A 22,561-nucleotide genomic window follows, 5' to 3' on the forward strand; every position below is an offset into this window, starting at 1 on the left:
TCTCCCTTTCTGTAACCTCTTACCTAAATTCTGCAATATGAAAATAAGCTTATTTGGGAGGAAGACCAGGAAGGAAAGATACAGGTAGTCCTCAGCTTACAATAATTTGTTCAGTGAATGTTCAAAGTTAGCATAGCACTGAAAAAATGAACACACAACTAGAACTTCCCAAAGTTCTGGCTATTGCACCTTGCAGTCAAGTGATCACAATCCAGGTGCTCAGATATTCAGCTCATGACTTCTACGTTACAGAGCATTGTGGACATGTGATTGCCATTTGTTACCTTCCCTGCTGGCTTCCCACAAACAAAATCAAATCCCACTGCAGGAAAGATCTGTCATACCTGAAGTACCTTACTGCCCACATGAAGCTGGCCTTCCCCAACTCATGCATGACTTTACTCCTACACTCTTTTAGTCTGCTTACCTGAGATCCCCGTCTCTTCCTGCTTAACAACCCGCATGTCCTGTGGTTGTGACAGCTACCGGTGGACAGCTGGGATTGTCATCACTGAGACAGTCACGTGACATTGTGCTTTATGGTAGGTAGTTAGACAAATTCGTAAGTCATATGCCACTCAATTCTAAAAAGTCGCATTGAACAGTAGTCAGAACAATCTTCTCACCAGATAGGCATTATCCACCTCACTGATGCTAAAATATAGTTCCCATTATGTGGAAAAAGGGCCCAAATAAAAACTACCAAGCAACAAGCAACTGCAGGTTTGAACAGAGGAATGAGGCCTTGCCAACATTTTCCAACTGTTTCTTCACTCATGGGGAAACAGGATGGAATCCTACGTTTTGGAAGGTTCAAAATTAAATAGTCAGTGGAAGAAAAAGCTAGTGCTGTATTAGCTTTCACTTGGGAATTACTTGGCTGGAAAAAATGCAGTAATTTATCAAAAATACATATTTAATACCAAATTTATTTTAATTTGGATTTTATATCGTTTGAGAACTTTGGTGACCTAGTTTCCATGGTAAAAGTGATGAATATTTAGTAAATATGACATATAGCAGTACTGTAGTGAATCTTTATGAAATTTTATAGCTGTTTTCAAGAACTTATATTTTTCAAAACAAATATATTGCAATAGACATAGGAAGCAAGCTGTGAAAAATTGAAGGAAAAATGATTCGACATATATTAGGAAGACTCAGATTCAAAATCCCAAACCACGTGGAATTCACTGAGTGATTTGGGGCCAATCATCTCTTTCAGCACAATCTACTTCGTAGGATTGTTCATGGGATGTTATGAAATGTGATCCTTGCACTTTGGTTGAGTTCCCAGAGAAAAGGCAGGGTATAAAGGCAATAAATAAATACATAAACCGGAGAGTAAAGAGATCTGACAAAATGGCATAATGATCATGTACATAACTTTAACAACTTGGACATATTCTCAAAAGTTCCTTTCACGAGATTTCAAAGTATAATTTGCACAGTCATGTTGAGCAAAATAGTCCATATATTTAACAAAGGTATATATGATTCTAACATCAGAAATGTAAACTAGTAATATCTTGCAACTTACTTCATCCAGCAACAAATTTCAACCATTCCTATGATTGTACACAAAATGCAGACATGAGAAGGAAATAAAACCTCTTAAGATGACCATATAGTACTTTACACAGAAATTTGCAACACCATAAGCATCTACAAGATACATTTCCATAACAGAAATGTAATTTGTGTTACACAGATACTACAGCACTCACTTATCTACAACCAGGGCAAATTTCCAAGGCACAAATTCAGTGCTGTCATGGCTGCATTTGAACACAATTTGATATGATGAGAACAATGTCCTGGATTTGCATATTTCCTTTTCCTCCCTCATAACCCTGGCCAAAATTTTGGAAGTTTCTGCTTCTTGTTAACTAGAGGCTAATATTTGTTGAATCTTCAATTCTGATTAATTTTAACTCTGGCATATTTCATAAGGCAGCTTCATTACCCATGGTTTGAAGCTTACTTAAAGCATGTATAACATTAATGATAATTTGTTGACTGCAGTTAAAGTAATCCAGAAGCAAGAAACTTGTAACTGCACCTTCCGTTATATGGAAGGAGGAAGACTTTAAGCCTGAGGTTCAGTAAAATGTTTTTAATGTTGAAACTGGCCACTGTAATGTTATATATCATATTAAGAATTTCTTTAAAATGCATACTTTTTAACAAAAGGCTTTGGGAACAAAACATGCACTGTGCTTAATTTTTAATATAGTTTATCTATTTAACTAACAATATAGATTTTCTTTCTAATTTTTTAAAGGTAGATCTTGAAGAACATCATTTCCCCTGAGCATCCTTGGGAAGTTCAGGCTGTTTAGCACATCGTTCCAAGAGCTTCTTTCAAAATGAAGGTCTGTTCAGAAACAACTTCTGTCAACAAATGGCTGGCTAAAACATGGATTTCAGAATTCTCCATGGAATTTTAATAGAATATGTCCCTTGCTTTGTTTAAATTCTTACAGAGAATAAAGCAAGATGAAACCAGACAGGAAGAGGAATCACACACTATTTACATTTCAAGTCTGTTCTCTGGTAGCTTGCACAGTGAGTGTCTGTGAGTTATTCAGAACAGTGCTTGATGTTTTTAAGGCAATACCATATTGCAGAAATAAAAAAAAAAACCATCAGAACTTCAATTCTGCACTCAGTAAGTATTGACTTTCTATGCCTTCTCCCTTCTGAAACCATAATTGATAGGAACATTTTAATCATATGCATTATCAAGTTCCAGATGATAATTCAAGAAAGAGCATTTGTTTTGCAAGCAAATTCACTGATAATAAAAATCGACACTTGACAACCAAATAGAATTCAGTTTTAAAAAAAATACTTTTGAAGTATTTTTTAGGCCAATAGGAGTTTATAAATACTTCGGATCAGGGGTAGCATATATTATTTCTTACTGAGAAATTCTCCAAAGGGGCTGTCAAATGTTAAAGTATATATTCCAGATTTGTCCTTTTTTTGCCAACAAGTCTTATTATCGTGCTCCTAGTAAATGACATTTAATAGATATTTTTGGAAAGTGATATACATAAGCCCGAAGATCTTTGCAAGAGGCTCTTTAGTTCTTATGGAAAAGGAACGAGCAATTTATTTATTGGCAACATAGAAGCAATAATGCCAAATAAAGAAATAATAAGATTAGAGAGCTGTTTGGATTAGCCTTCCTGTCCAAAATCTTCTGTGAACTTCTTTAGTTTTTCCAGGTCCTGCTCATTTACTGTTGGTTTTGTGTTGGCTAATGACCTCAGCATATCAGCCTGCACATAAATAAAAGAAGAGTTAAAAGCTGCACATTTCTCCATCATACATATTCACATAGATAGCACATACACTATAATTACGTGAGTTATGGCATGGGAGAAGAAACCAAAAGAAGCTATAAAAACAAAGAAACCTCTAACAGCCACTAACACTTCTAACAGTTTTTTCACAATTGTTCAAATAATTACCACAAATCAGAAGTCTAACAATATTATTGGAAATCTAACAATACAAGATACTATGAAATATCACTGGTAGTCCTTGACTTACAACCGTTCATTTAGTGACCGTTCAAAGTTACGACAGCACTGAAAAAAAGCGCTTATGACCCTTTTTCACGCTTATGGCCATTGCAGCATCTCCATGGTCACGTGATCAAAATTTGGATGCTTGGCAACTGGTTCATGTTTATGACAGTTGCAGTGTCCTGGGGTCATGTGATCACCTTTTGCAACCTTCTGACAAGCAAAGTCAATGGGAAAATCAGATTCACTTAACAACCGTGTTACTAATTTAACAACTACAGTGATTCACTTAAGAACTGTGGCAAAAAAGGTTGTAAAATGGGGCAAAATTCACTTAACACATGTCTTGCTTAGCAGCAGAAATTTTGGGTTCAATTGTGGTCTAAGTCGAGGACTACCTGTACTTAGAAGGAATACATTGCTATAGAATGATTTTATTGATTACAATTTAACTAACAGCACAGCCCCTCTCCCTCTTTTACTCAGAAGCAAAGTTCACTTAAGCGGTTTACTCTCAAGTATTTACTTATATACCACAGCCTAAACATTTCCAACCAGCCTTCACATTTCACAATGCTTTACTACTTTATATGTTACAGCCCAAAGGGTGAGATTTCATTCTTCCTTAACTCAGAATTTGAAAACACTCTAGAGAAAGGTTTCAAAATGCCAATTTACAGGAAAATAAAAGAACAACTACGGGATATTTCACTATGGATAGTTAATTCTATTGCAAATGAAGTTAAGTGAAAAAGTAACTGCAGAAATTTATATAATAGGGAGACTAGATATACACACCCCTCAATGGCATAAGTTAGTCCCTTAAAACATAAAATCAAAATACATTTTGAAGAATGTCAAGGAAGAAGGCCTTTCTCATAATTGTTGGCAACAGCTTCTCTTTTTCTGAACAAGTTTTGAGAAGAGAGATTGTGGCCTTGGGTTGGTGAGATTATTGTATGCATTCACACTTCTCCTGGCAGAGCAAGTCTGCTCACTGAATGGTAAACAAACTTAGGGAACCCAAAGGTGATTCAAATCTGCAGCCTCTGCATAGAAATGCAGAAACCACTTTGAATGCCCGGCCCTTCAAAAAAAAACCCACAATGCTAGTGGAACTAATGGCACACCTGGGAGATTAAATTATATGCCCAGGAATGGTTTAAATTAAGACATTAAATTACATCCTTGCACAGCAAGATTATTCTGTACTTTTTAATTTAAAAAACCAAATAGGCCATCATCTTGCTACGGATCAGCAATACTTTCTCAGGTCTTTGAAACAGAAGGTTCAGAAAGTCTCTACTGAGTCCTAAAAAAAGAACAGGTGAACATGTTTGCACCGCCAATTTGTACTCTGTACTTGAAGCTCTTGCTTCAAATTAAATGTTGCACAGACTTCTTTACTTCAAATCTCTATACAGCAGGGGTCCTCAACCTTGGCAACTTTAAGACTTGTGGACTTCAACTTCCAGAATTGAAGTCCACAAGTCTTAAAGTTGCCAAGGTTGAGGACCCCTGCTATACAGTCTTTCTTTGGGGAGGGGTGTGCCTTCGAATCGGCTTTGACTCTCAGCAATTACCAGAGGTTTCCTTGGTGGCATTTTCAAAAGACATTTGCTATTCTCTTCCTCCTAGAGAGGGAGTGGCTGAGCTAAGATATCCCACTGGTTTTGTGCCCAAGGCGGGGCAAGAACTGATGGTCTCCCAGTTTCTAGCTTGATGCCACTGTCTCAATAGATACTTAGTGTTAGTATATATATAATGACAACCATTATATATAATTTCCATTAGGTTCCAGAACCTTTATCGGAAAGCTTACTTATACTTTGGTCCACTGAAATCAAGAGGACATTAGATCGATCCATCTTTAAAGGGTTAACTTAGATTTAAATTGGAACATTAAACTAAACCATCATTGCTTAAGCATCGATAACACCCTCCCACACACACAGTACTGAGATGGATTCATGCAATATGCTAAGCAGCAAATTGCATTTTGAACTAATACAGTATTATGAACCCAATTTCGGTCTAGATTTAGTTCAATATTTTGTAACATAAAAATGCTTAAGCTATTTTTTTGCGTTGGAACTTTTAAGTTTTTATATAGAAGAAAAAAAATCTTAGCATTTCTCAAATCAGGCCACAATTTTAAAAAAAATCTTTTAAGTAGCATCTAAAATTATAGTGTTTGTTTGCTTGTGCAACAACTATATTCTCTGGATATATAAACAAGCACGAGATGAACCCTGGATTTGGGTCAAGTTATTAAGGCGGCTGAGCTGTTTGCTAGAGGCCAGCTCCTACTCAACAATCACTTTTGTAAAAGGCAAGGTCTCCTTTAATCAACAATGATGCCTGGAGACTTGTGGGTAGCTGTTTAGCAACATTAGATCAGAAGCTTGCCTTCTGCCTTCTTCAAGGGTATTTTTCAACTTCCCAGTATAGCCTACAGCCCTGGTAGTTGCAAGTCTTCTTCTATCCCAGGGGTAGTCAACCTTGGCTCTTTTATGACTTGTGGACTTCAGCTCCCAGAATTCCTGAGCCAGCAGGGTTGACTACCCCTGTTCTATCCAGGTATTAAACCACTGGGAGCCCTGATAAAGTCAGCCAAGTGCTGTCACCTACTGAAGCATAATGTTTTTGTAACTAAAATTATAATCCATATATATTCATTTCCCCTTTTGAGAGAAGCCTACTATTACTTGCTTAGAAGTTGTCAAAGTATACCAAAGTATGACTGCAGGCCTTTCTATAAGCCAAGAGCTCATATTGTAAACACCTTCAATTTGTGTTCAAGGAAACCATTTCTTCCTTATTAAGGTGAATGAGCTGATAATAATGCTTTTTAACTCATGACAGATACAGTCATGTGAAAAAGTATGGTTAGTCACTTGCTACTGGCTGCATAGTGACCGCTCAACGTTACAATGGTCCTATCTGGGGATACTTATGACCTGAATTCAAATTTAGAATGGTCACCACCCCATGGTCATGTGACTGAACTTTGGGCTCTTGGAAACCGGGCCGCATTTATGGCTGTTTGCATGTTCCCATGACTGTGTTTTATGATGGTTTTTGCCAAAAATTGGGCAATTACTTCCAGTTTTCAGTAAAACTGCGCCCATAGCAAAGTACTAGTTTGCTTAATAACTGCAGCATTTGCTTAACCACTAAAAAAGGCTGTAAAATCAAATTGGTCACATGATCTACCTGGTTTACAACCGTCATGACTTATGACCATGATGGGCAGGCTCCATTATAGTCATAAGTTGAAGATTACCTGTATAGCAATCCACTGAAATGCTTGGCTTTGCATTTATGTTTATTTATCCATACAATGGATTATAAAATGTACATGGTATATAGCACTAGCGATAGCACTTTCTAAGCGATTTACATAGTCAGTGTATTGCCCCCCAACAATCTGGGTCCTCATTTTATTAACCTTGGAAGGATGGAAGGCTGAGTCAACCTTGAGCCAGTCAGAATCGAACTCCTGGCAGTGAGCAGTGAATTAGCCTGCAATACTTCATTCTAACCACTGCACCACCAAGGCTCTTATATATTTATTATATCCCCTTTATCTATCACTATTATTGAAATTAGGATCAAATATCTGTATACTTAAATATATTGAAAAAGTAAAAAAAAATCAGTGGGGTGTACTTACTTTATCATATGACTATAATTCTTATGCATTTTTGTCTATTTGAGGAAATTAAAGCACTGTTCATACAGCATATTAAGCCATAGTTTAATTGGGATCCTGAAACTTGCTGTCATAAGCCAAAGGTTAAAAAAAACTTTCAGTGTCTGAGGGCTACATTTTACAAATATTTTCAACAGAAACTGAAAATTACCTTGCAGATTGATTATTACAAAGACATCACTGTTGAGTTGCTATGCAAGTAATTTAATTCTAAATAACAATGCAGTAGGTTTTAGGGTGAAAATCTTGAATGATTAATCTTCTTTGGCCTACATTATTACATCCCATATTTCATAACCAATCTTTAGAAGCTTTATGATAGCAAACATTCATGAATCCTTTAAGTTTTAAGGTTAACTCAGAATTCCAGAAGAGGAATATGTTTAATTATTAAGCATAAATTACATTATACAATTAAAAAAAAAAACTTAGCTGGTATAATGCCTGATTTGTGTAACAAAGATTTTGAGTTCAATTATTAGCATTTTCAAAGACTGAAAAAACTTCATTTTGAATCTTGAATTGCTGATAAGTCAGAGCAACTAAATCTAAGTTAAATGATACGGTATCTACATTCCTATGTATTTATATATAAACCAGCACTGTATATAATATAAAGAACCAGTTTGATAGAGCAGTAAAGTTGTTGGCCTAGAAACAGGACACTGAATTCTAAGCCTAGTTTAGGCATGAAAACTATCTGGGTGACTCTGGGTCAGTCATTCTCTCTCTCTCTCTCTCTCTCAATCCAAACACCAAAGGTTGTTGTGGTAAGGAAACAGGAGGCAGGATTATTAAATATTTTCACAACCATGAGTTATAATGAAAATAATAGTAATAATAGCCCCAGTGTTGTCTATAGGGTGGCTGTGAGCTAGAGTAGTAGCTATTAAGATTTATAGATTGATACAGAATGATAAACATATACAAAGTTTCTGATTTTCAGATATAAAAAAGGACATGTATTGGAACACAGGATGGAGATGCTCAGCCTACGCAGGGCGTATCGGGATAGATATAGGGTTCCATTTGTTCTGAGCCAGGCATGCTTGGCAATCTGTCATACCACTGTTGCAGTCCGTAAGGATTTTAGAAGATACTTGAGGTTTCTGAAAATAGGCCCTGATTGAATCTGTGATCTTTATTCTAAGATGCTTGTTGTTGTTGTTGTTAGTTGCAAAATCATGTCTGACCCATCACGACCCCATGGACAACGTTCTTCCAGGCCTTCCTGTCCTCTACTATCTTCTGGAGTCCATTTAAGCTCACGCCTACTGCTTCAGTGACTCCATCCAGCCACCTCATTCTCTGTCGTCCCCTTCTTCTATTGCCTTCAATCTTTCCCAGCGTTAGGCTCTTCTCCAGTGAGTCCTTCCTTCTCATTAGGTGGCCAAAGTATTTGAGTTTCAACTTCAGGATCTGGCCTTCTAAAGAGCAGTCAGGGTTGATCTCCTCTAGGACTGACCAGTTTGATTGCCTTGCAGTCCAGGGGATTCGCAGGAGTCTTCTCCAGCACCATAGTTCAAAGGCCTCAATTCTTTTCTAAGATGCTACAGCAGGCCAAAGTCAAAATATTGATAGTAAATGAACACTTACCATACAAACAACAGGTTCCAGAAGTTTATCTCCTGGTACGTCCATCCATGTCATTTCAATGGCACTGGATTCCCCTGGAGAACATGGGGTGAAGAGATCTACTAGAACATTGGGATCTGATAGCGATGGTCCTTTCACCTGTGAAACAAACAAGAATTTTGAGGTCAGAATTGAAAATATTTAGAGGCGTGTACAATTAAGAAGAATACTGGGCAGTTAATCAGTACAGGCTTTTCATCTTTTGTCTAATTAGTGTTAACATTGCTGCTAAAAATAACATCATACTTAGAGAAAACTGGTACAAGATGTTTTATTGCTGGTATATTATTAAGATAAGATAAGATAACCTTTATTGTCATTTTTTTACTGTGGGCACAATGGCACACATCAAAAATGAAATTTAGTTGCCCACTCATAATAGCTAAATGAGTAGCTCTTTTCCCCCCAAAATGCTGGAAATGGAAGAATAGGTTGGATCTTTCTCCCGCATGGGGTAGTAATACTGTAATGCTCAATAATATTGAAAATTAATTCATTAAAGAATGGAACAATTTTTTAAAATAGTAATTCCATTCTAACCAGAGACATTTTGATTAAACTTCAGTTTAAGCCCAGAGAAAATCAGGTATATGTTGGTATCAGATGAGGCCACAATAAAACTGTTTGTCTAAGAAACCTCTCTGTCATCTTTGTACTATGCCATTGTACATTGACAGGATTAGTAAACACTAATATATTTCTAGACCAAACATATCCCTCTAGTAGTAAAAGTAAGAGAACTAAGAGGTAGTAGTAGATGGAGAGGTTGGGAAAGGCAGGAGGATATTTTATTTAACTCTTTCATTAGCATCTCCAACAGCTCCTCTCTCAAGAGATCTGAGATTAAGAAACAGGCCCCAATTTTTAAAACTGAGATTCACAAAACCTTTTTTTTTTAAACCAACTTGTAGGAAAACTTTAGGGAAAAAGTTTGCGTTAATGAGCTAATTGTTGCTTTTATTGATCCCTTTCTGCTCCAAGAACAGAACTTAAGAGACTGAGTTTGCTTTCCACTACTCCAAGCTTAAGACTGGTAGCACTTCAAACTTAAGACTGAAATGAAGAACTCTTTAAGTTCTTGCTGCATTTCAGAGACATGGTATCAGAAAACAGATCCCTTAGGCAATATTTCTTTATTCTTGGCAAAAAGAAAAGAAATCCAGCTACTCACTTTTTTAAAATGTGTTGCTGATTGAACTTTCCTAACTGGCTGCATTAGAGCATCACGTACTATGACGCTAACATCAGCACCTGAATAGCCATCAGTTCGCTTTCCAAGTTCCCGATAATCTGATTCAGACAAGGTATTTTTAGTAGTCCCAAGATGAAGCTTAAACATTGCAGCTCTTGCGTGATCTTCAGGTAAGGGAATATAAATCCGCTTCTCAAACCTTATTTTAAAAAAAAATCACAAACATTCTTATCCATGCCCACGATATAGCATTTCAAATGCTGAACATGACAGTCACGCTCCTCTATTAATCTAAGTTAAACAAGTGATCAAAACAGTTTTTGCAAGACAGCAAATAAAGAACTAAATCTAAGGCAGTGGTTCTCAACCTTTTTAATGCCGCGACCCCAACCGGTCGTAAGTCGAGGACTAAACCGGTCGTACGTCGAGGACTAAACCGGTCGTAAGTCGAGGACTGAACCGGTCGTAAGTCGAGGACTACCCAACCGGTTGTAATTCGAGGACTTTCCCTGCCCGGGAGCGCCACACATGCGTGGTTCCGCCCCCTGCGCCGGCCGAGGCATAGCTGGCAAGCGGCAGAGACGGAGCAGGCCGACCACCAGCTGGCCCAGCCCAAGGGAGGTAAGGCACCCGCCGGAAAAGGGGAAAAAAATGGCGGACAAAAAAAATGGCGGACAAAAAAAATGGCGGATAGCCTTTCTTGGCGACCCCCGTGAAATGGTCGATCGACCCCAAATGGGGTCCTGACCCACAGGTTGAGAACCACTGATCTAAGGAGTCACCTGGGGTATATAACATTCCTAGTTCAACAACCAGAATTGAGAATAAGAAGGCAGAATATTTCCACTATTATTTGCCAAGTTTAAACTTCAGTCCTAGTTTTCTTTTAGTCACTATTTCCTGTTATGCAAAAATAATTCAGAAATTGAGAATTAATAATTTAATTGAAAAATGTGCCTGCTAAATGGAACAATGTGTTCTAGCCCTGCGCCATGGTAACACAGTGGTTAGAATGCAGTATTGCAGGCTACTTCTGCTGACCACTGACTGCCAGCAGTTCAATTCTCTCCAGCTCAAGGCTGACTCAGCCTTCCATCCTTCCGAGATTGGTAAAACGAGGACCCAGATTATTGGGGGCAATATGCTGACTCTGTAAACTGCTTAGAGAGGGCTGTAAAAGCACTGTGAAGTGATATATAAGTCTAAATTCTATTACTATTTATTAAAAGAATGTAATGTTATACTACCCTAGTTCCCTTTTTTAATATTGATAAAATAACGTCTTATGCTGATGTCCAAATCTGCTGCTTACATAAACAAGGAAATGCTTTAATTGTGATGTAAAATCAGTTTTCCAGTCCATAGTGCTCTGAAACTATGAGCCATGCTGGCTCAAACGATAAGAGACAAGTCAATTCTTTACCTCCTTCTTATGGCAGAATCTAGAACCCAAGGGATATTTGTAGCTCCAAGAACCAAAATTCCTTCATTGTCTGTTCCAACTCCTAAAACAACAAGTCAATTTAGTAAGTGCCCATTAGTAGAATGTATAGCATAAAGAAGTATAGCATCAATAATATACTATAAAACTTTTCAGCTCCACATATTATAAACAGCCTGATGCACGTAGTCTCATTAAACACTACTGTATTTTATAGCCATTATGTAATATAGACTCATGCTTTAATGTACTTTAACCAACTACTTTAATAATCTTACCTTGCATCTGAACCAAAAACTCTGTTTTAATTCTCCGAGCTGCCTCACTTTCATTTTCACTTCGGGAACCACATAAAGAATCAATTTCATCAATGAAGATAATTGAAGGTTTACTTTCTCTGGCAAGTTGGAATAGATTTTTCACCAGCCTAGAAAGCAATTTAAATTATATCAAAGAAAGTGCAGTGATAAAGCACAGCAAACAATCACTTTTTATGGGTATAAAATGTTAATGTAAAATGTTAATCTACCATATGTAGGAAGGCATTTAAAGCTTTTACAATTAAATTTTAGTTAAGGTATCAGTCATTCAGATAAAAATAACTCTCATCTAATTGCTTTAGACACATTTTCACAAATTAAACTATAAAGTCACACATTATTGGACAGCTTTTAATGATCATTAGTTCAAACATCCTTTCTGCAAAGCAGTTAGATAATCTATGATAAATAGCTGTTATAGGAATTGGATGGCCTTAAACATTTCTAAAATAAATAATTGTGAAACACACATATTTTGGGAGGTAATCCATAAGAGAAATTTATAAGACCATCCTCCCTTCTGACTCATTTTATCCTTACTCTTTAATCATTAAGTCTTTTTAATCCCTTTTGTTAGCCCTTGATCACATAAAAATTGCATAAAATTTACATTTAATTCATTCCACTGTTTTATCAAATATGGTCAATGAATAACTGAGAGAACACGGGGCCCAATAATTAAAAGCAAAACTGCTCATTCTGATGAAGATATTATGGGGCTTCAGAGAGCAGAAGGTGACCATTTGTCCCCTTCCAGCAGAGAGTAAAATTGTAACAATGCCTAGATTTGGATCAAAATCTAGACAAAATTTATTAGACATTGAAGATTGCTGGTCAGAGAGTAGCACATTGTTTTGCTGAATAGTATAAGACGACAAAAAAAAAAGAGCTGCTCATCCAGCTCTTCATTCAATTTTTCCCCCAACAAGGTATCTTAGCTCCTAGCATTTTCCCATCAATGCTTATCATGAAAAGTGCAAAGCCATCAAATTTACTTTATACCTGTTCAGAAGGATAAATTATTTTATAGACTCCACTGTTTTAATTCTTTCCTAACTAAGAAATTCAGGATTATAAATCTGATTCTTTTATGTATGTACCCGAACTGAGTAACTCTTAAAAAAAAAGTAACCATTATGAAATGGGTCTTGCTGCTGTGAATGATGCATGTGATACATGTGAGAGTGACAGAGAACAATAGAATCAGTCCTCATAGGGATACATTAACCAGAGATACATATAATTTCCATTTCTCAGGATTCCAGGATAGATTGAATATAATTGGAGCGGGAGAAGAACAAATGCTTCATGCCCGAACATCTATTGCAATTCTACTCAGATATCAGTGGCAGCTTGCTTGCCTTGCTCCACAGTGTAATAATTTCTATATACTTTGAACATTTTATGTTAGGCAACAGTTGGCTCTTTAAGTTTATATATAACTCTAAGATTCCAAACGTTTAAATTGTTTGATCAGTTATTACTCACTTTTCACTCTCTCCCAACCATTTTGAAACAAGATCTGAAGATGATACGGAGAAGAATGTAGAATTGTTAGCTTCTGTTGCAACAGCTTTTGCCAAGTAGGATTTCCCAGTTCCTGGAGGTCCAAACAGAAGGATCCCCCTCCAGGGAGTTCGCTTCCCTAAAAATGAGTGACACGGTACATTTTTTTTTTTGAAAATCTAGTAAGTTACCAGCTCATTTAGCACGCACAAAGCAGTCACACACTTTTCAAAATATATTTTAAAGGTTAAAAAAAATCCCTTTTGCATTCCCTTTTTGCGCAGACTTAATCTGGATAGCTTGGTCAGCTTAGTAGTACTATTATTTAATGCCAGGTCAGAACTTAATTATAGATAAGGAAGTTGAGTTGCGTTTGTGAATTGGACAGAGCTGATGTCACTTGGCTGTGTCCTCACAGGAATTCTGTGCAGCACTCAATGCAGGCTGGATCATAGGAGTGGGAGAGTTACTATAATCCATACAAACATGACCATCCTTAGCAGGATTTCTTTCTGTCCAAAGCTAACACCAAGTAGGGACTCATGGACAAAGTGGAGAAGCGACTTTTATTCCACATATCAAGCCACACTTGTACGGGAAGTGGAATTACAGAATCCCAAAACTAAAATAACTCTGACTCTGGAACATTATGATTTTCATCACAATAATGAAATTGTCCCAATTGTCATTAGACCCAGACAGCCTAAAATACTGCAATTAATTATCCCAAGGTAGTTCAGTAGTACCAGATTGGGGATGGCTGGTCTACAAGAAACACATATAGTCCTCGACTTATGACCACAACTGAACCGAAATTTTTTGTTGCCGGGACATTTTATGACCTTTTTTTGCCACAGTTGTTAAGTGAATCACTGCAGTGGTTAATAAAATGGTTGTGAACTGAAACTGGCTTCCCCGTTGACTTTGCTTGTCAGAAGGTTGCACAAGGGGATCACATGATCCTGGGATGCTGCAACTGCCATAAATTTGAATCAGTTCCCAAGTGTCTGAATATTTATCATAGGACCATAGGAATGCTGCAACAAATGTGAAAAAAAGTCATAAGCCACTTTTTTCATTGCTGTTGTAATTTCAAATGGTCACTACGGTAAATGAACTGTTGTAAGTCGAGGACTACCTGTACGCAAATTTTGTGTTGACCAATCTTCTCTACAATGAAACAGTTGAATGTTTTTTTAATGAGCTTCTATTAAAGAATAAGAATAGCTTTTGTAGTTAAAATTTCTTGGAAGAGTAAGACTTTACTTAGATGATGAAAAATATTGTCACTTTTTATTTTTCTCTTCAAGGAACATAGCCAGTACATAATGCCTCTGCTCAGCCTATTTTATGCCCAAATATAGTTAATTAAGCTGGCTGGGAGATACTAATGTAGATGTTTCCAGTCTGAAGTCTCACTTCAGTGAGCTCTACATTACACTAGTTCAGGGGTCCGCAACCCCCAGTCCGTGGACCAGTACCGGGCCGCAACATGCCAGCAATTGGTCTGCACAAACAAGCAAAGCCCCATCCGTGGGATGCAGGCAGCACACAAAACCACGCACCCTCCGGTCTATGGAAAAACCTCTCTCCATGGAACCGGTCCCTGGTGCCCAAAAGGTTGGGGACTCTGCACTAGTTCTATGTATTTGATAGAAAACTGCAGTATCCAACAAGTTCCTCAGTAATAAAGATACAAATTTTGGGCATTGGTTCAAGAATTAGCACAGTCTATTCAGTCACACGACTAGCATAAAAAACAAAACAAATATACAACAAAAAATTGTAAACGGAGATTTTTACTCCATTACATAGCAACAAAATCCCATAGAGATATGTAACATTAAGTAATCCAAAAACAGCCAATCAGATAACTCCATACATTCATATTCTTGCATTTAGCCATAACTATTATTCTTCCTTTGAGAACAGATTTCTTAATTGTATTGCCTCACTTACATTGCATGTATCTTTCTTATGAAAGCTAAATGACCTTACTTGTACTCTCTATCTCAAACACCTGAGGATTATGCCAAGAAGGCACTGATTGTATATTCACTTGCTTATCACCTGTAAAAAGGTGAGGAAATTTAATGGGCAATATTACTGCTTCTTTAAGGGCTTCTTTTGCTCCTTCTAGTCCAGCAACATCACTCCAGTTTACGTTTGGTCGTTCCATGACAATGGCACCTGTAAAGCAAAAGACCATAGGTAACCACATTCCATACTATAATTCTTTAAAAATTAAATGTAAATATCTCCTTTAAAGTAGAATCACTTCCGAAACAAAATTTTTGACATTCAATAGAAGAATGCGACCACAGCATATTTAGGGTTTACTTCACACAAAATCAAGTAAGCAATTCATTTCACTACAGAAAATACTATTCTAACCCAAGCTAACTGCAGAGTGCTACTGTACTAATACTACAATTTCATTGAGTGACTGCCAAAATTTAAAGGTCCTGTATGTTTTTCTTTAAATCTCAATTTTAACTTGAATAGGGTGAACCGAGGCACGTTGGTCCACCTTCCAAGAAGTAAACAGGGAAGATTTATTTAATGCCCTTAGATTGCTGTGAAATCCATAAGACAGCTCATGCCTTTTTATATCATTCATACCAATTCACCATAGGTACAGTGATGCTAAAAGGTTTGTGGATGTGCGTATTTGAATTTTTAATATTTCTGCAAAAATATGACCTAAAATGGGATCTGTTCTCCAAACAAGCCCTAAAACTAGACAAACATCCCAATTAAATAAAGGGATCAAAAACATTATGCTTGTTTATCAGTTGAGGAAAATGATCCAAAGTTAAATATCTGTGTGTGGCAAAAGGATATGAACCTCTAGGATTATAATTTCATCTGAAGGGGAAATTAGAGTCAGGTATTTCAATCAACAGAAGATAGTCAGGGATAAGTGTATGTGTGTGTGTGGGGGGGGAATTCCGGATATTCTCTAACAGTCTGTTCTTCGCAACACAAGAAGTGTGCCATGGTTTAAACAAAGGAGATTTTTTGAGCACTTCCCAAAAATAGCTGTTGATGCTCATTAGGCAGGAAAACGTCACAGAACTATTTCCAGAGTTTGGACTCCATCAGGTCTCAGTCAGGCAGATCGTGTACAAATGAAGGCAATTCAACCCCACTGTTAACATCACCAAGAGCAAGATATGTAATACTCTGGGAAGTCTCAAAGAAGCCTAGCCAACATTTCTGGCTTTGTGGACTGGTGGTGGTGGTGGTGTGGGGGGGGGGAGGAGGCGATGTTTTGTACAAGCAGCCAGTAAGTGTGCACACGCAGTTCCATTTGCGCAAGCGGCTACACTTGCTTGTGCAAGGGAGGATGCCGTTTCCACAACCCAGTTGCAAATCCCTTACTAGTGAATCAGGTTTGAAAGTATCCTAGGTGCCTCTTAGTGCACTCAATATTTACATGTCTTGCAACTCTTCTTCTGACATCTTGAGAGAAACAGTTTTGTTCAAAATGTTAAAAGCTTGATGGAAGGCTACCTTGGAGTTGATTCTGTAGCTTCTTTTTTTCAGGATCATCTGATTCTCCTTCCCCATCACTATCATTCCTAATTTGGGTGTAAGTAAAGCACACAGCTAAAACAGAGACAGATTCTGTTGCTCACGATTGATTCATTTTTAACACAAATAATCTTCCCTCAGAAAATCTATCAAAAAATGCTAGAAGTTCAGGTTCTTATACAGCTTAATATATATTATTATCAAAAGAATAACAAAAAACTGTTTATAGCCAGATGTAAGTTAGTCTTTCTTAAGTATTCTGACCTGGCCACTTACTCTTCTAACCCCCACCCCGCAAATTATACAAGATTCCTCAACATGTTGAGGAAGGTATACATTTAATCTTAATATTTTTTTCCAGTAAGTGTGAGAGTTAAAAGTTTGGAAAGCTACTGCTGCAGGGAAGAACCAAATAGGTTTAGTCAAAGCTCTCTCCAAACAGCATGGAAGTTGTTTTTCTGCCTTCAACAGGAAAAAGCACTGAGGTCCAAAATTAATCTGAATACAATGGATGCATCCGATTTTAAATCATTTTTGGAATAGACCCAACAAAATCAACAGCCATTAATTCTGAATTCAATCCAATATTCTACTGCTCACTATTTCATGAGTAGAAACAATAAGTCTACCACAAATTTTCAAAAAATGCAAGGAAAGGAGGGCAGACGCCAAAAGCCTAACAATCTCCCCCCACAAGATAGATGAAACAGATACCATGGAAATCATTCCACTGCTGATTTCAATCCAGCAGATGAGAACCAAATTTACAAAGTACCCTTGACAAAAGTTATACCCAAATAAAGTCTCGCTTAATTAACAAAAACCAAAAAGTTCTTCAGTGGTATTTGACTCCATTCCTTCCCCTTTTTTTATCCTTGATTCTAAGATGTACGTCCATCAGATATATACATGCATACATAAAAAACCAGGGCCTTCAGTACTATGTTCATTATTTTCTAACCACCTCTGGAAAAACAAATTAAAGGAAATCATAATGCACATAATTTTTAGAACTAAATATTTTAGAAACAAGCACAATGACTATGTTAAAGAAACAATGATATGTAAATTAATTGGAGTCAGAAAAAAAATTGGTAGAGAATAACTTCTAAAAATATAGTGTGATATTTCCATAATTTGCCAAAACCCAGCAATGTTTTTGGAGTACTTTTTTGCATGATGCAGAGAGGAACAAATTTATAAAATCTTGGAATAAATGAAGCTGGCATACCCTTTTTCATCAGCTGAACCAGATTCTTTCACTGGTTTAAGAGGAGTTTTCTCTTTCTTTTTCAAATAGTCCTTCAGCTTTTCTGCTCTGTCCAAATATTCAGTACACTTTGCTCTGATGCTTTGCTTTGCTTTGTCACCCTGTGCCTCATCTGATAATAAGAAAAAGTCAACTTTTACTTCTTAAAAAAATAGCTTCTTAAACCACACACCCCCAATCTTTCTCTTTAAAGCACTTCAAATTATTATCAATGAATAAACTATTCTTGTTTTGCTGATTTTTCAATTAAGACTCTGAAGTAGCTTAACAATTATTAGATTTTTTAAAGAACTTAAAAACAAAATGGATTAGGATATTTTTTTAAGAGATTGGGACCTATAAACAAACAGATATGCATCTGTTTGTTTCTATACTTCAGCAAACCTTTCCTCAGGAGAAAAAAACACATTATAATGCCATAGAAAACGAAATAGATAAAAAGAGGTAAAATCAGTAGCATGAGCAAATGAATAAACTAAATAGTAACTAAATTATTACTTAGTTATTTCTAACAAATTGGAGTGAGCAGGAAAGGTTAAATAAATGTCTAAAACAGTGATGGCGAATCTTTTAGAGACTGAGTGTCCAAACTGCAACCCAAAACCCATTTATGCATCGTCGGGTGCCGGGTGGATGTGTCCCATTGGGTGGGTATGGTCAATCGGGTGGGTGTGTCCCATTGGGTGGGCATGGCTGCAGTGGTAATGGCAGACTGGGTGGGATTAAAAAGTTCAATCAATCAATTCCAACTTTGCAAGATCTTTTTTCCCCCCGTAAGAAGTTGAAATTGACTGATTTTTTTGTACACAGCGGCAGAAGCCTAAAGTGAAAAGGTTTTATAAAACCCAGCTGAAGGCGTAGGACTGGGGCGACGGCGCGCGTGCCCACAGAGAGGGCTCTGAGTGCTACCTCTGGCACCCATGCCATAGGTTCACCACCACTGGTCTAAAACTTTTCCTTGAAGTGTTAGATAGTCTTTTGATAGTTCAGAAAATGTAGCAAGGCATAAATACAGATATTATAGGTAAGATGAGTCAACCTCTTTTAGCAATACTTCAGTGTTCAGAGTCTTCATGTATCTTTTCCATTTTTAGTCCTTCCCTCTCCTGCTACTCTTTCCCAAGTTAGTTAATTTCCTATCTTCGTTGCTTTTTCTTACTCTTTCTGATAATCTTAGGATTCTTTTGGAAGGCATTCTTCTCCAAACACAGAATATATTCATTTTCTGCCTTTTGCTCTCACTGGTAGCCGACTTACATTTCTTCAAGTATTTCTTTCACAACAATTCTTAAGTTCTTCCTTAAAATGCTAATGAGCTTGTTTCAACTGAAGTTGTGACAAGTCACATATTAACATTTTAATTTATTACTAAGTTAATATTTCCACCTTCAAATGGAATCCTTTAAGGGACAGTAGGATAGGACCCTAATCAGAACAATTAATCGTATCCTTCTCTTGAGGCCATAAAAATTTAAATGTAATCTGTCGTTTTAGAAAACACCCCAAAAGTTCTAAAAGCGATTGGGAAGATCAGTGCATTTAATTTTGTTTCTAAAACAGAGAAGAATGTGAAGTTTATTTCCAGCCATGTGTATTTAGTATAATTCTTACATTTGACAACATGAAGAAAATACTGCACAGCATGTTGATACAAACGAAGGGCTTCCTCAAAGTTCCCTGCTTTATCTTCTTGCGCTGCTTTGCTAGCGAGGTCTATTGCTTTCTAGAAAAAAAATATTAAAAATATTAAGTCCATTGTTCTTTAAATTAAAATAGGTTTTCAACACACAAACCCAAGAATACAGTTCGATTACCTTACAACTCCATTTTGTAACAGCCTTAAACCATTATTCTGTTATTAGTACTTTGCCCAGATCTCGTGAAAACAAAGTCTCTGTGTGTGATGTTTATGTTGCATTATTTTCTATGAATCCCACAAAAACATTCCTGCCAGGCTCCAAAGTTTCAGCAGAAGCTTTCTTTCTCTTCTAACCTGAGGATTTATTACGTCATACGGTATGAGTTTGTTTTTGTAATTGCCTGCATTTATTTACATTCCTATCTATACTGAATCCTGAGGCATCCACACTGCAATTGAAAGCAATGAAATTGATCCATAAGGGATTACTAAAAGATATTGTCCCGTATCTAGCATGTTATATTATATAGTAATAATTAAAAATTATGATGACCAAGCACATTTCACTGATATGAACGTGGCTTGTATACTATATAGATGTTTCATTCTTTATAATATATAAAATGTATATCAAAAATCTTTATTAACAGATTTTTTTTTTAAAAAAAACAGATACTTAAGTTTCCAACATACTTAATATTGTAAGTTTGTTTGCAAAAACCAGGAAACATTTTATTTACTGTGCCATTAGTATTGAATCATTTACTGGAAAAATAGTTACATTAAAATTGGGATAAAATAAGGTAATAATTACTTTGCAAATACATACATACATGTTTTCAAGTAAGACTTTACATTTATAAATTATAATAAAAGTTATACTAACAACTTAATGCAAGAGTAACTAATTCATTACCATGCTACTAGTATTAATTAAGCATTTTTTTTGTTTTAGCTGTATGTTAAACAACTCCAATCAAACAATAACTTGGTTTAATAACAGAACAATTAAACATGACCACTACACTTCCCGTGTGGCTCTGCAATTAAAGTATTTGTGGAAGAATACTGAGAATCTAGAAATGTGGCTACAATTATGCTACGGACCCAGAGGCATAATCACATTAAATTGGAATTGTTTCCATCAACTGATTACGAAGAGGAATAAATAAGAATGCTCCTTGCATCTTCCACCCACATAATAACCAACTTCAAATTTTGAGTTCCTTACACTGACTCTGACCTAGGTAAGCTCTTGAGCCGCAGGTAGTCCTCGACTTACGACCGCAACTGAGCCCAACATTTCTGTTGCTAGTGAGACATTTGTTAAGTGAGTTCTGCCTCATTTTACGACCTTTCTTGCCACAGTTGTTAAGCGAATCATTGCAGCTGTCAAATTAATAACAAGGGTTGCTAAGTGAATCTGGCTTCCCCATTGACTTTGCTTGCCAGAAGATTGCAAAAGGTGATCACAGGACCCCGGGATACCGCAACCGTCATAAATATGAACCAGTTGGCAAGTGCCTGAATTTTGATCACACGATCACAGGGATGCTGTAACGGTTGCAAGTGTGAAAAACGGTCGTAAGTCACTTTTTTTTTCACCGATGTTGTAACTTTGAACGGCCACCAAACAAGCTGTTTGTAAGTCAAGACCTGTCTGTATTTGGCAAACGGAAACAATCAGGATAATATCCAGCAGTTGCCACAAGGCCTTTGAACTTCAGCCTTATTCCTTGAAACCTAATAACCCAGGCCCAGAAATCCTTGTGATTTAAAGCTTAACTTCCTCCAGGAAACCACTTATCTCCTAGCCACTCCTTTTAGCTCAACTCTTCTCCTCCTCCTCCTCCTCCTCCTCCGGGCTTCTTTAAAGCTTCTTTAAGTTTACAAGTTCGGTTCTAGAGAGCGCTGGCTCACATTGGCCAATCAGTTACTCATCGTAGAGGCAGGAGGAAGGCAAAAAGGGCAGCAGCGGGCCGGACAACTTCCACGTTAACGGAGCTTAGTCTGAGGTGGGTGGGGAGGCGTTGTAGCAGCACCACAAGTTAAAAACCGCCACGGAGGGCGCAGGTGGAACTTTTTTAGCCCAAGTCAAGCATCGCCACCCCCCCGTCCCTCTGAACGTCACCGCCCCCCCTTCCTTTTGGGATGTGGGCGACGCCTTTCCCACGCGACCTCTCTCCCTCCCCCCCGGAATGCGACGCACGGCCAGCAACTGCTCACCTGCAGGTTGGATGTGGCCGCCATGATGGGCCGGGCGAGGAGGGAACAGAAAAAAAAAGGACAAAAGAAAACCGGAAGGGAAAAAAAATAAAAACTATTGCGCCGCCCGCCGCCTTAAGAAAGTCCGTCTCTCTGTTACGGTCCCGCCCCCCGCTCCTCCGTCGTTCTGCCGAGACCAAAATGACTATTATTATTTTTTTTTTTAACCCGAGTTTCTTAGCACTTCCGTAACTCAGTCCCCGCAGCCGGCCGAAATCGACCCAAACGGCTCTTCCGCATCCGCTGAAAGGTACTGACGTCACACATCGCGTCTCCGTCGGAACAGGACCGACGGGAAGTCAAACCGGAAGTGCAAAATGGTGGGCTTAGTAATACGGGGAGGCGCGTGCGCAGCAGCCGGTCCATTTTTCCGCCTCCTTGTTTTGCGTTCGGGTCCTTCCTTGTCCGGTGTTTAGAGATAATCACGCTCGCAGTTATGCGGATGATTGCTTCCTGTGTTGTAATATAAATGTAAATGAACGCGCCTTTTGTTTAAAAGCAACTT

At 37.5% G+C, this 22,561-nt stretch overlaps 1 protein-coding gene across 1 annotated transcript; it reads right to left on the minus strand.

Annotated features, from left to right (window-relative positions):
* Positions 1 to 1,368: 1,368 nt before the first annotated feature.
* Positions 1,369 to 22,069, minus strand: VPS4B (vacuolar protein sorting 4 homolog B). Its single transcript, XM_015811514.1, has 11 exons — positions 22,018 to 22,069; positions 19,764 to 19,875; positions 18,114 to 18,264; positions 16,862 to 16,929; positions 15,416 to 15,535; positions 13,328 to 13,484; positions 11,798 to 11,946; positions 11,502 to 11,583; positions 10,058 to 10,277; positions 8,848 to 8,985; positions 1,369 to 3,287 (listed from the first exon to the last, which is right to left on the minus strand). The coding sequence occupies exons 1-11, from the start codon at positions 22,039 to 22,041 to the stop codon at positions 3,186 to 3,188; spliced, it is 1,323 nt and encodes a 440-aa protein (XP_015667000.1). The 5' UTR covers positions 22,042 to 22,069; the 3' UTR covers positions 1,369 to 3,185.
* Between the last annotated feature and the right edge of the window lie 492 nt (positions 22,070 to 22,561).

Source organism: Protobothrops mucrosquamatus, unplaced genomic scaffold, assembly GCF_001527695.2.
Source record: "Protobothrops mucrosquamatus isolate PMUCROS unplaced genomic scaffold, P.Mucros_1.0 scaffold43, whole genome shotgun sequence".
NCBI classification, from domain to species: domain Eukaryota; kingdom Metazoa; phylum Chordata; class Lepidosauria; order Squamata; family Viperidae; genus Protobothrops; species Protobothrops mucrosquamatus.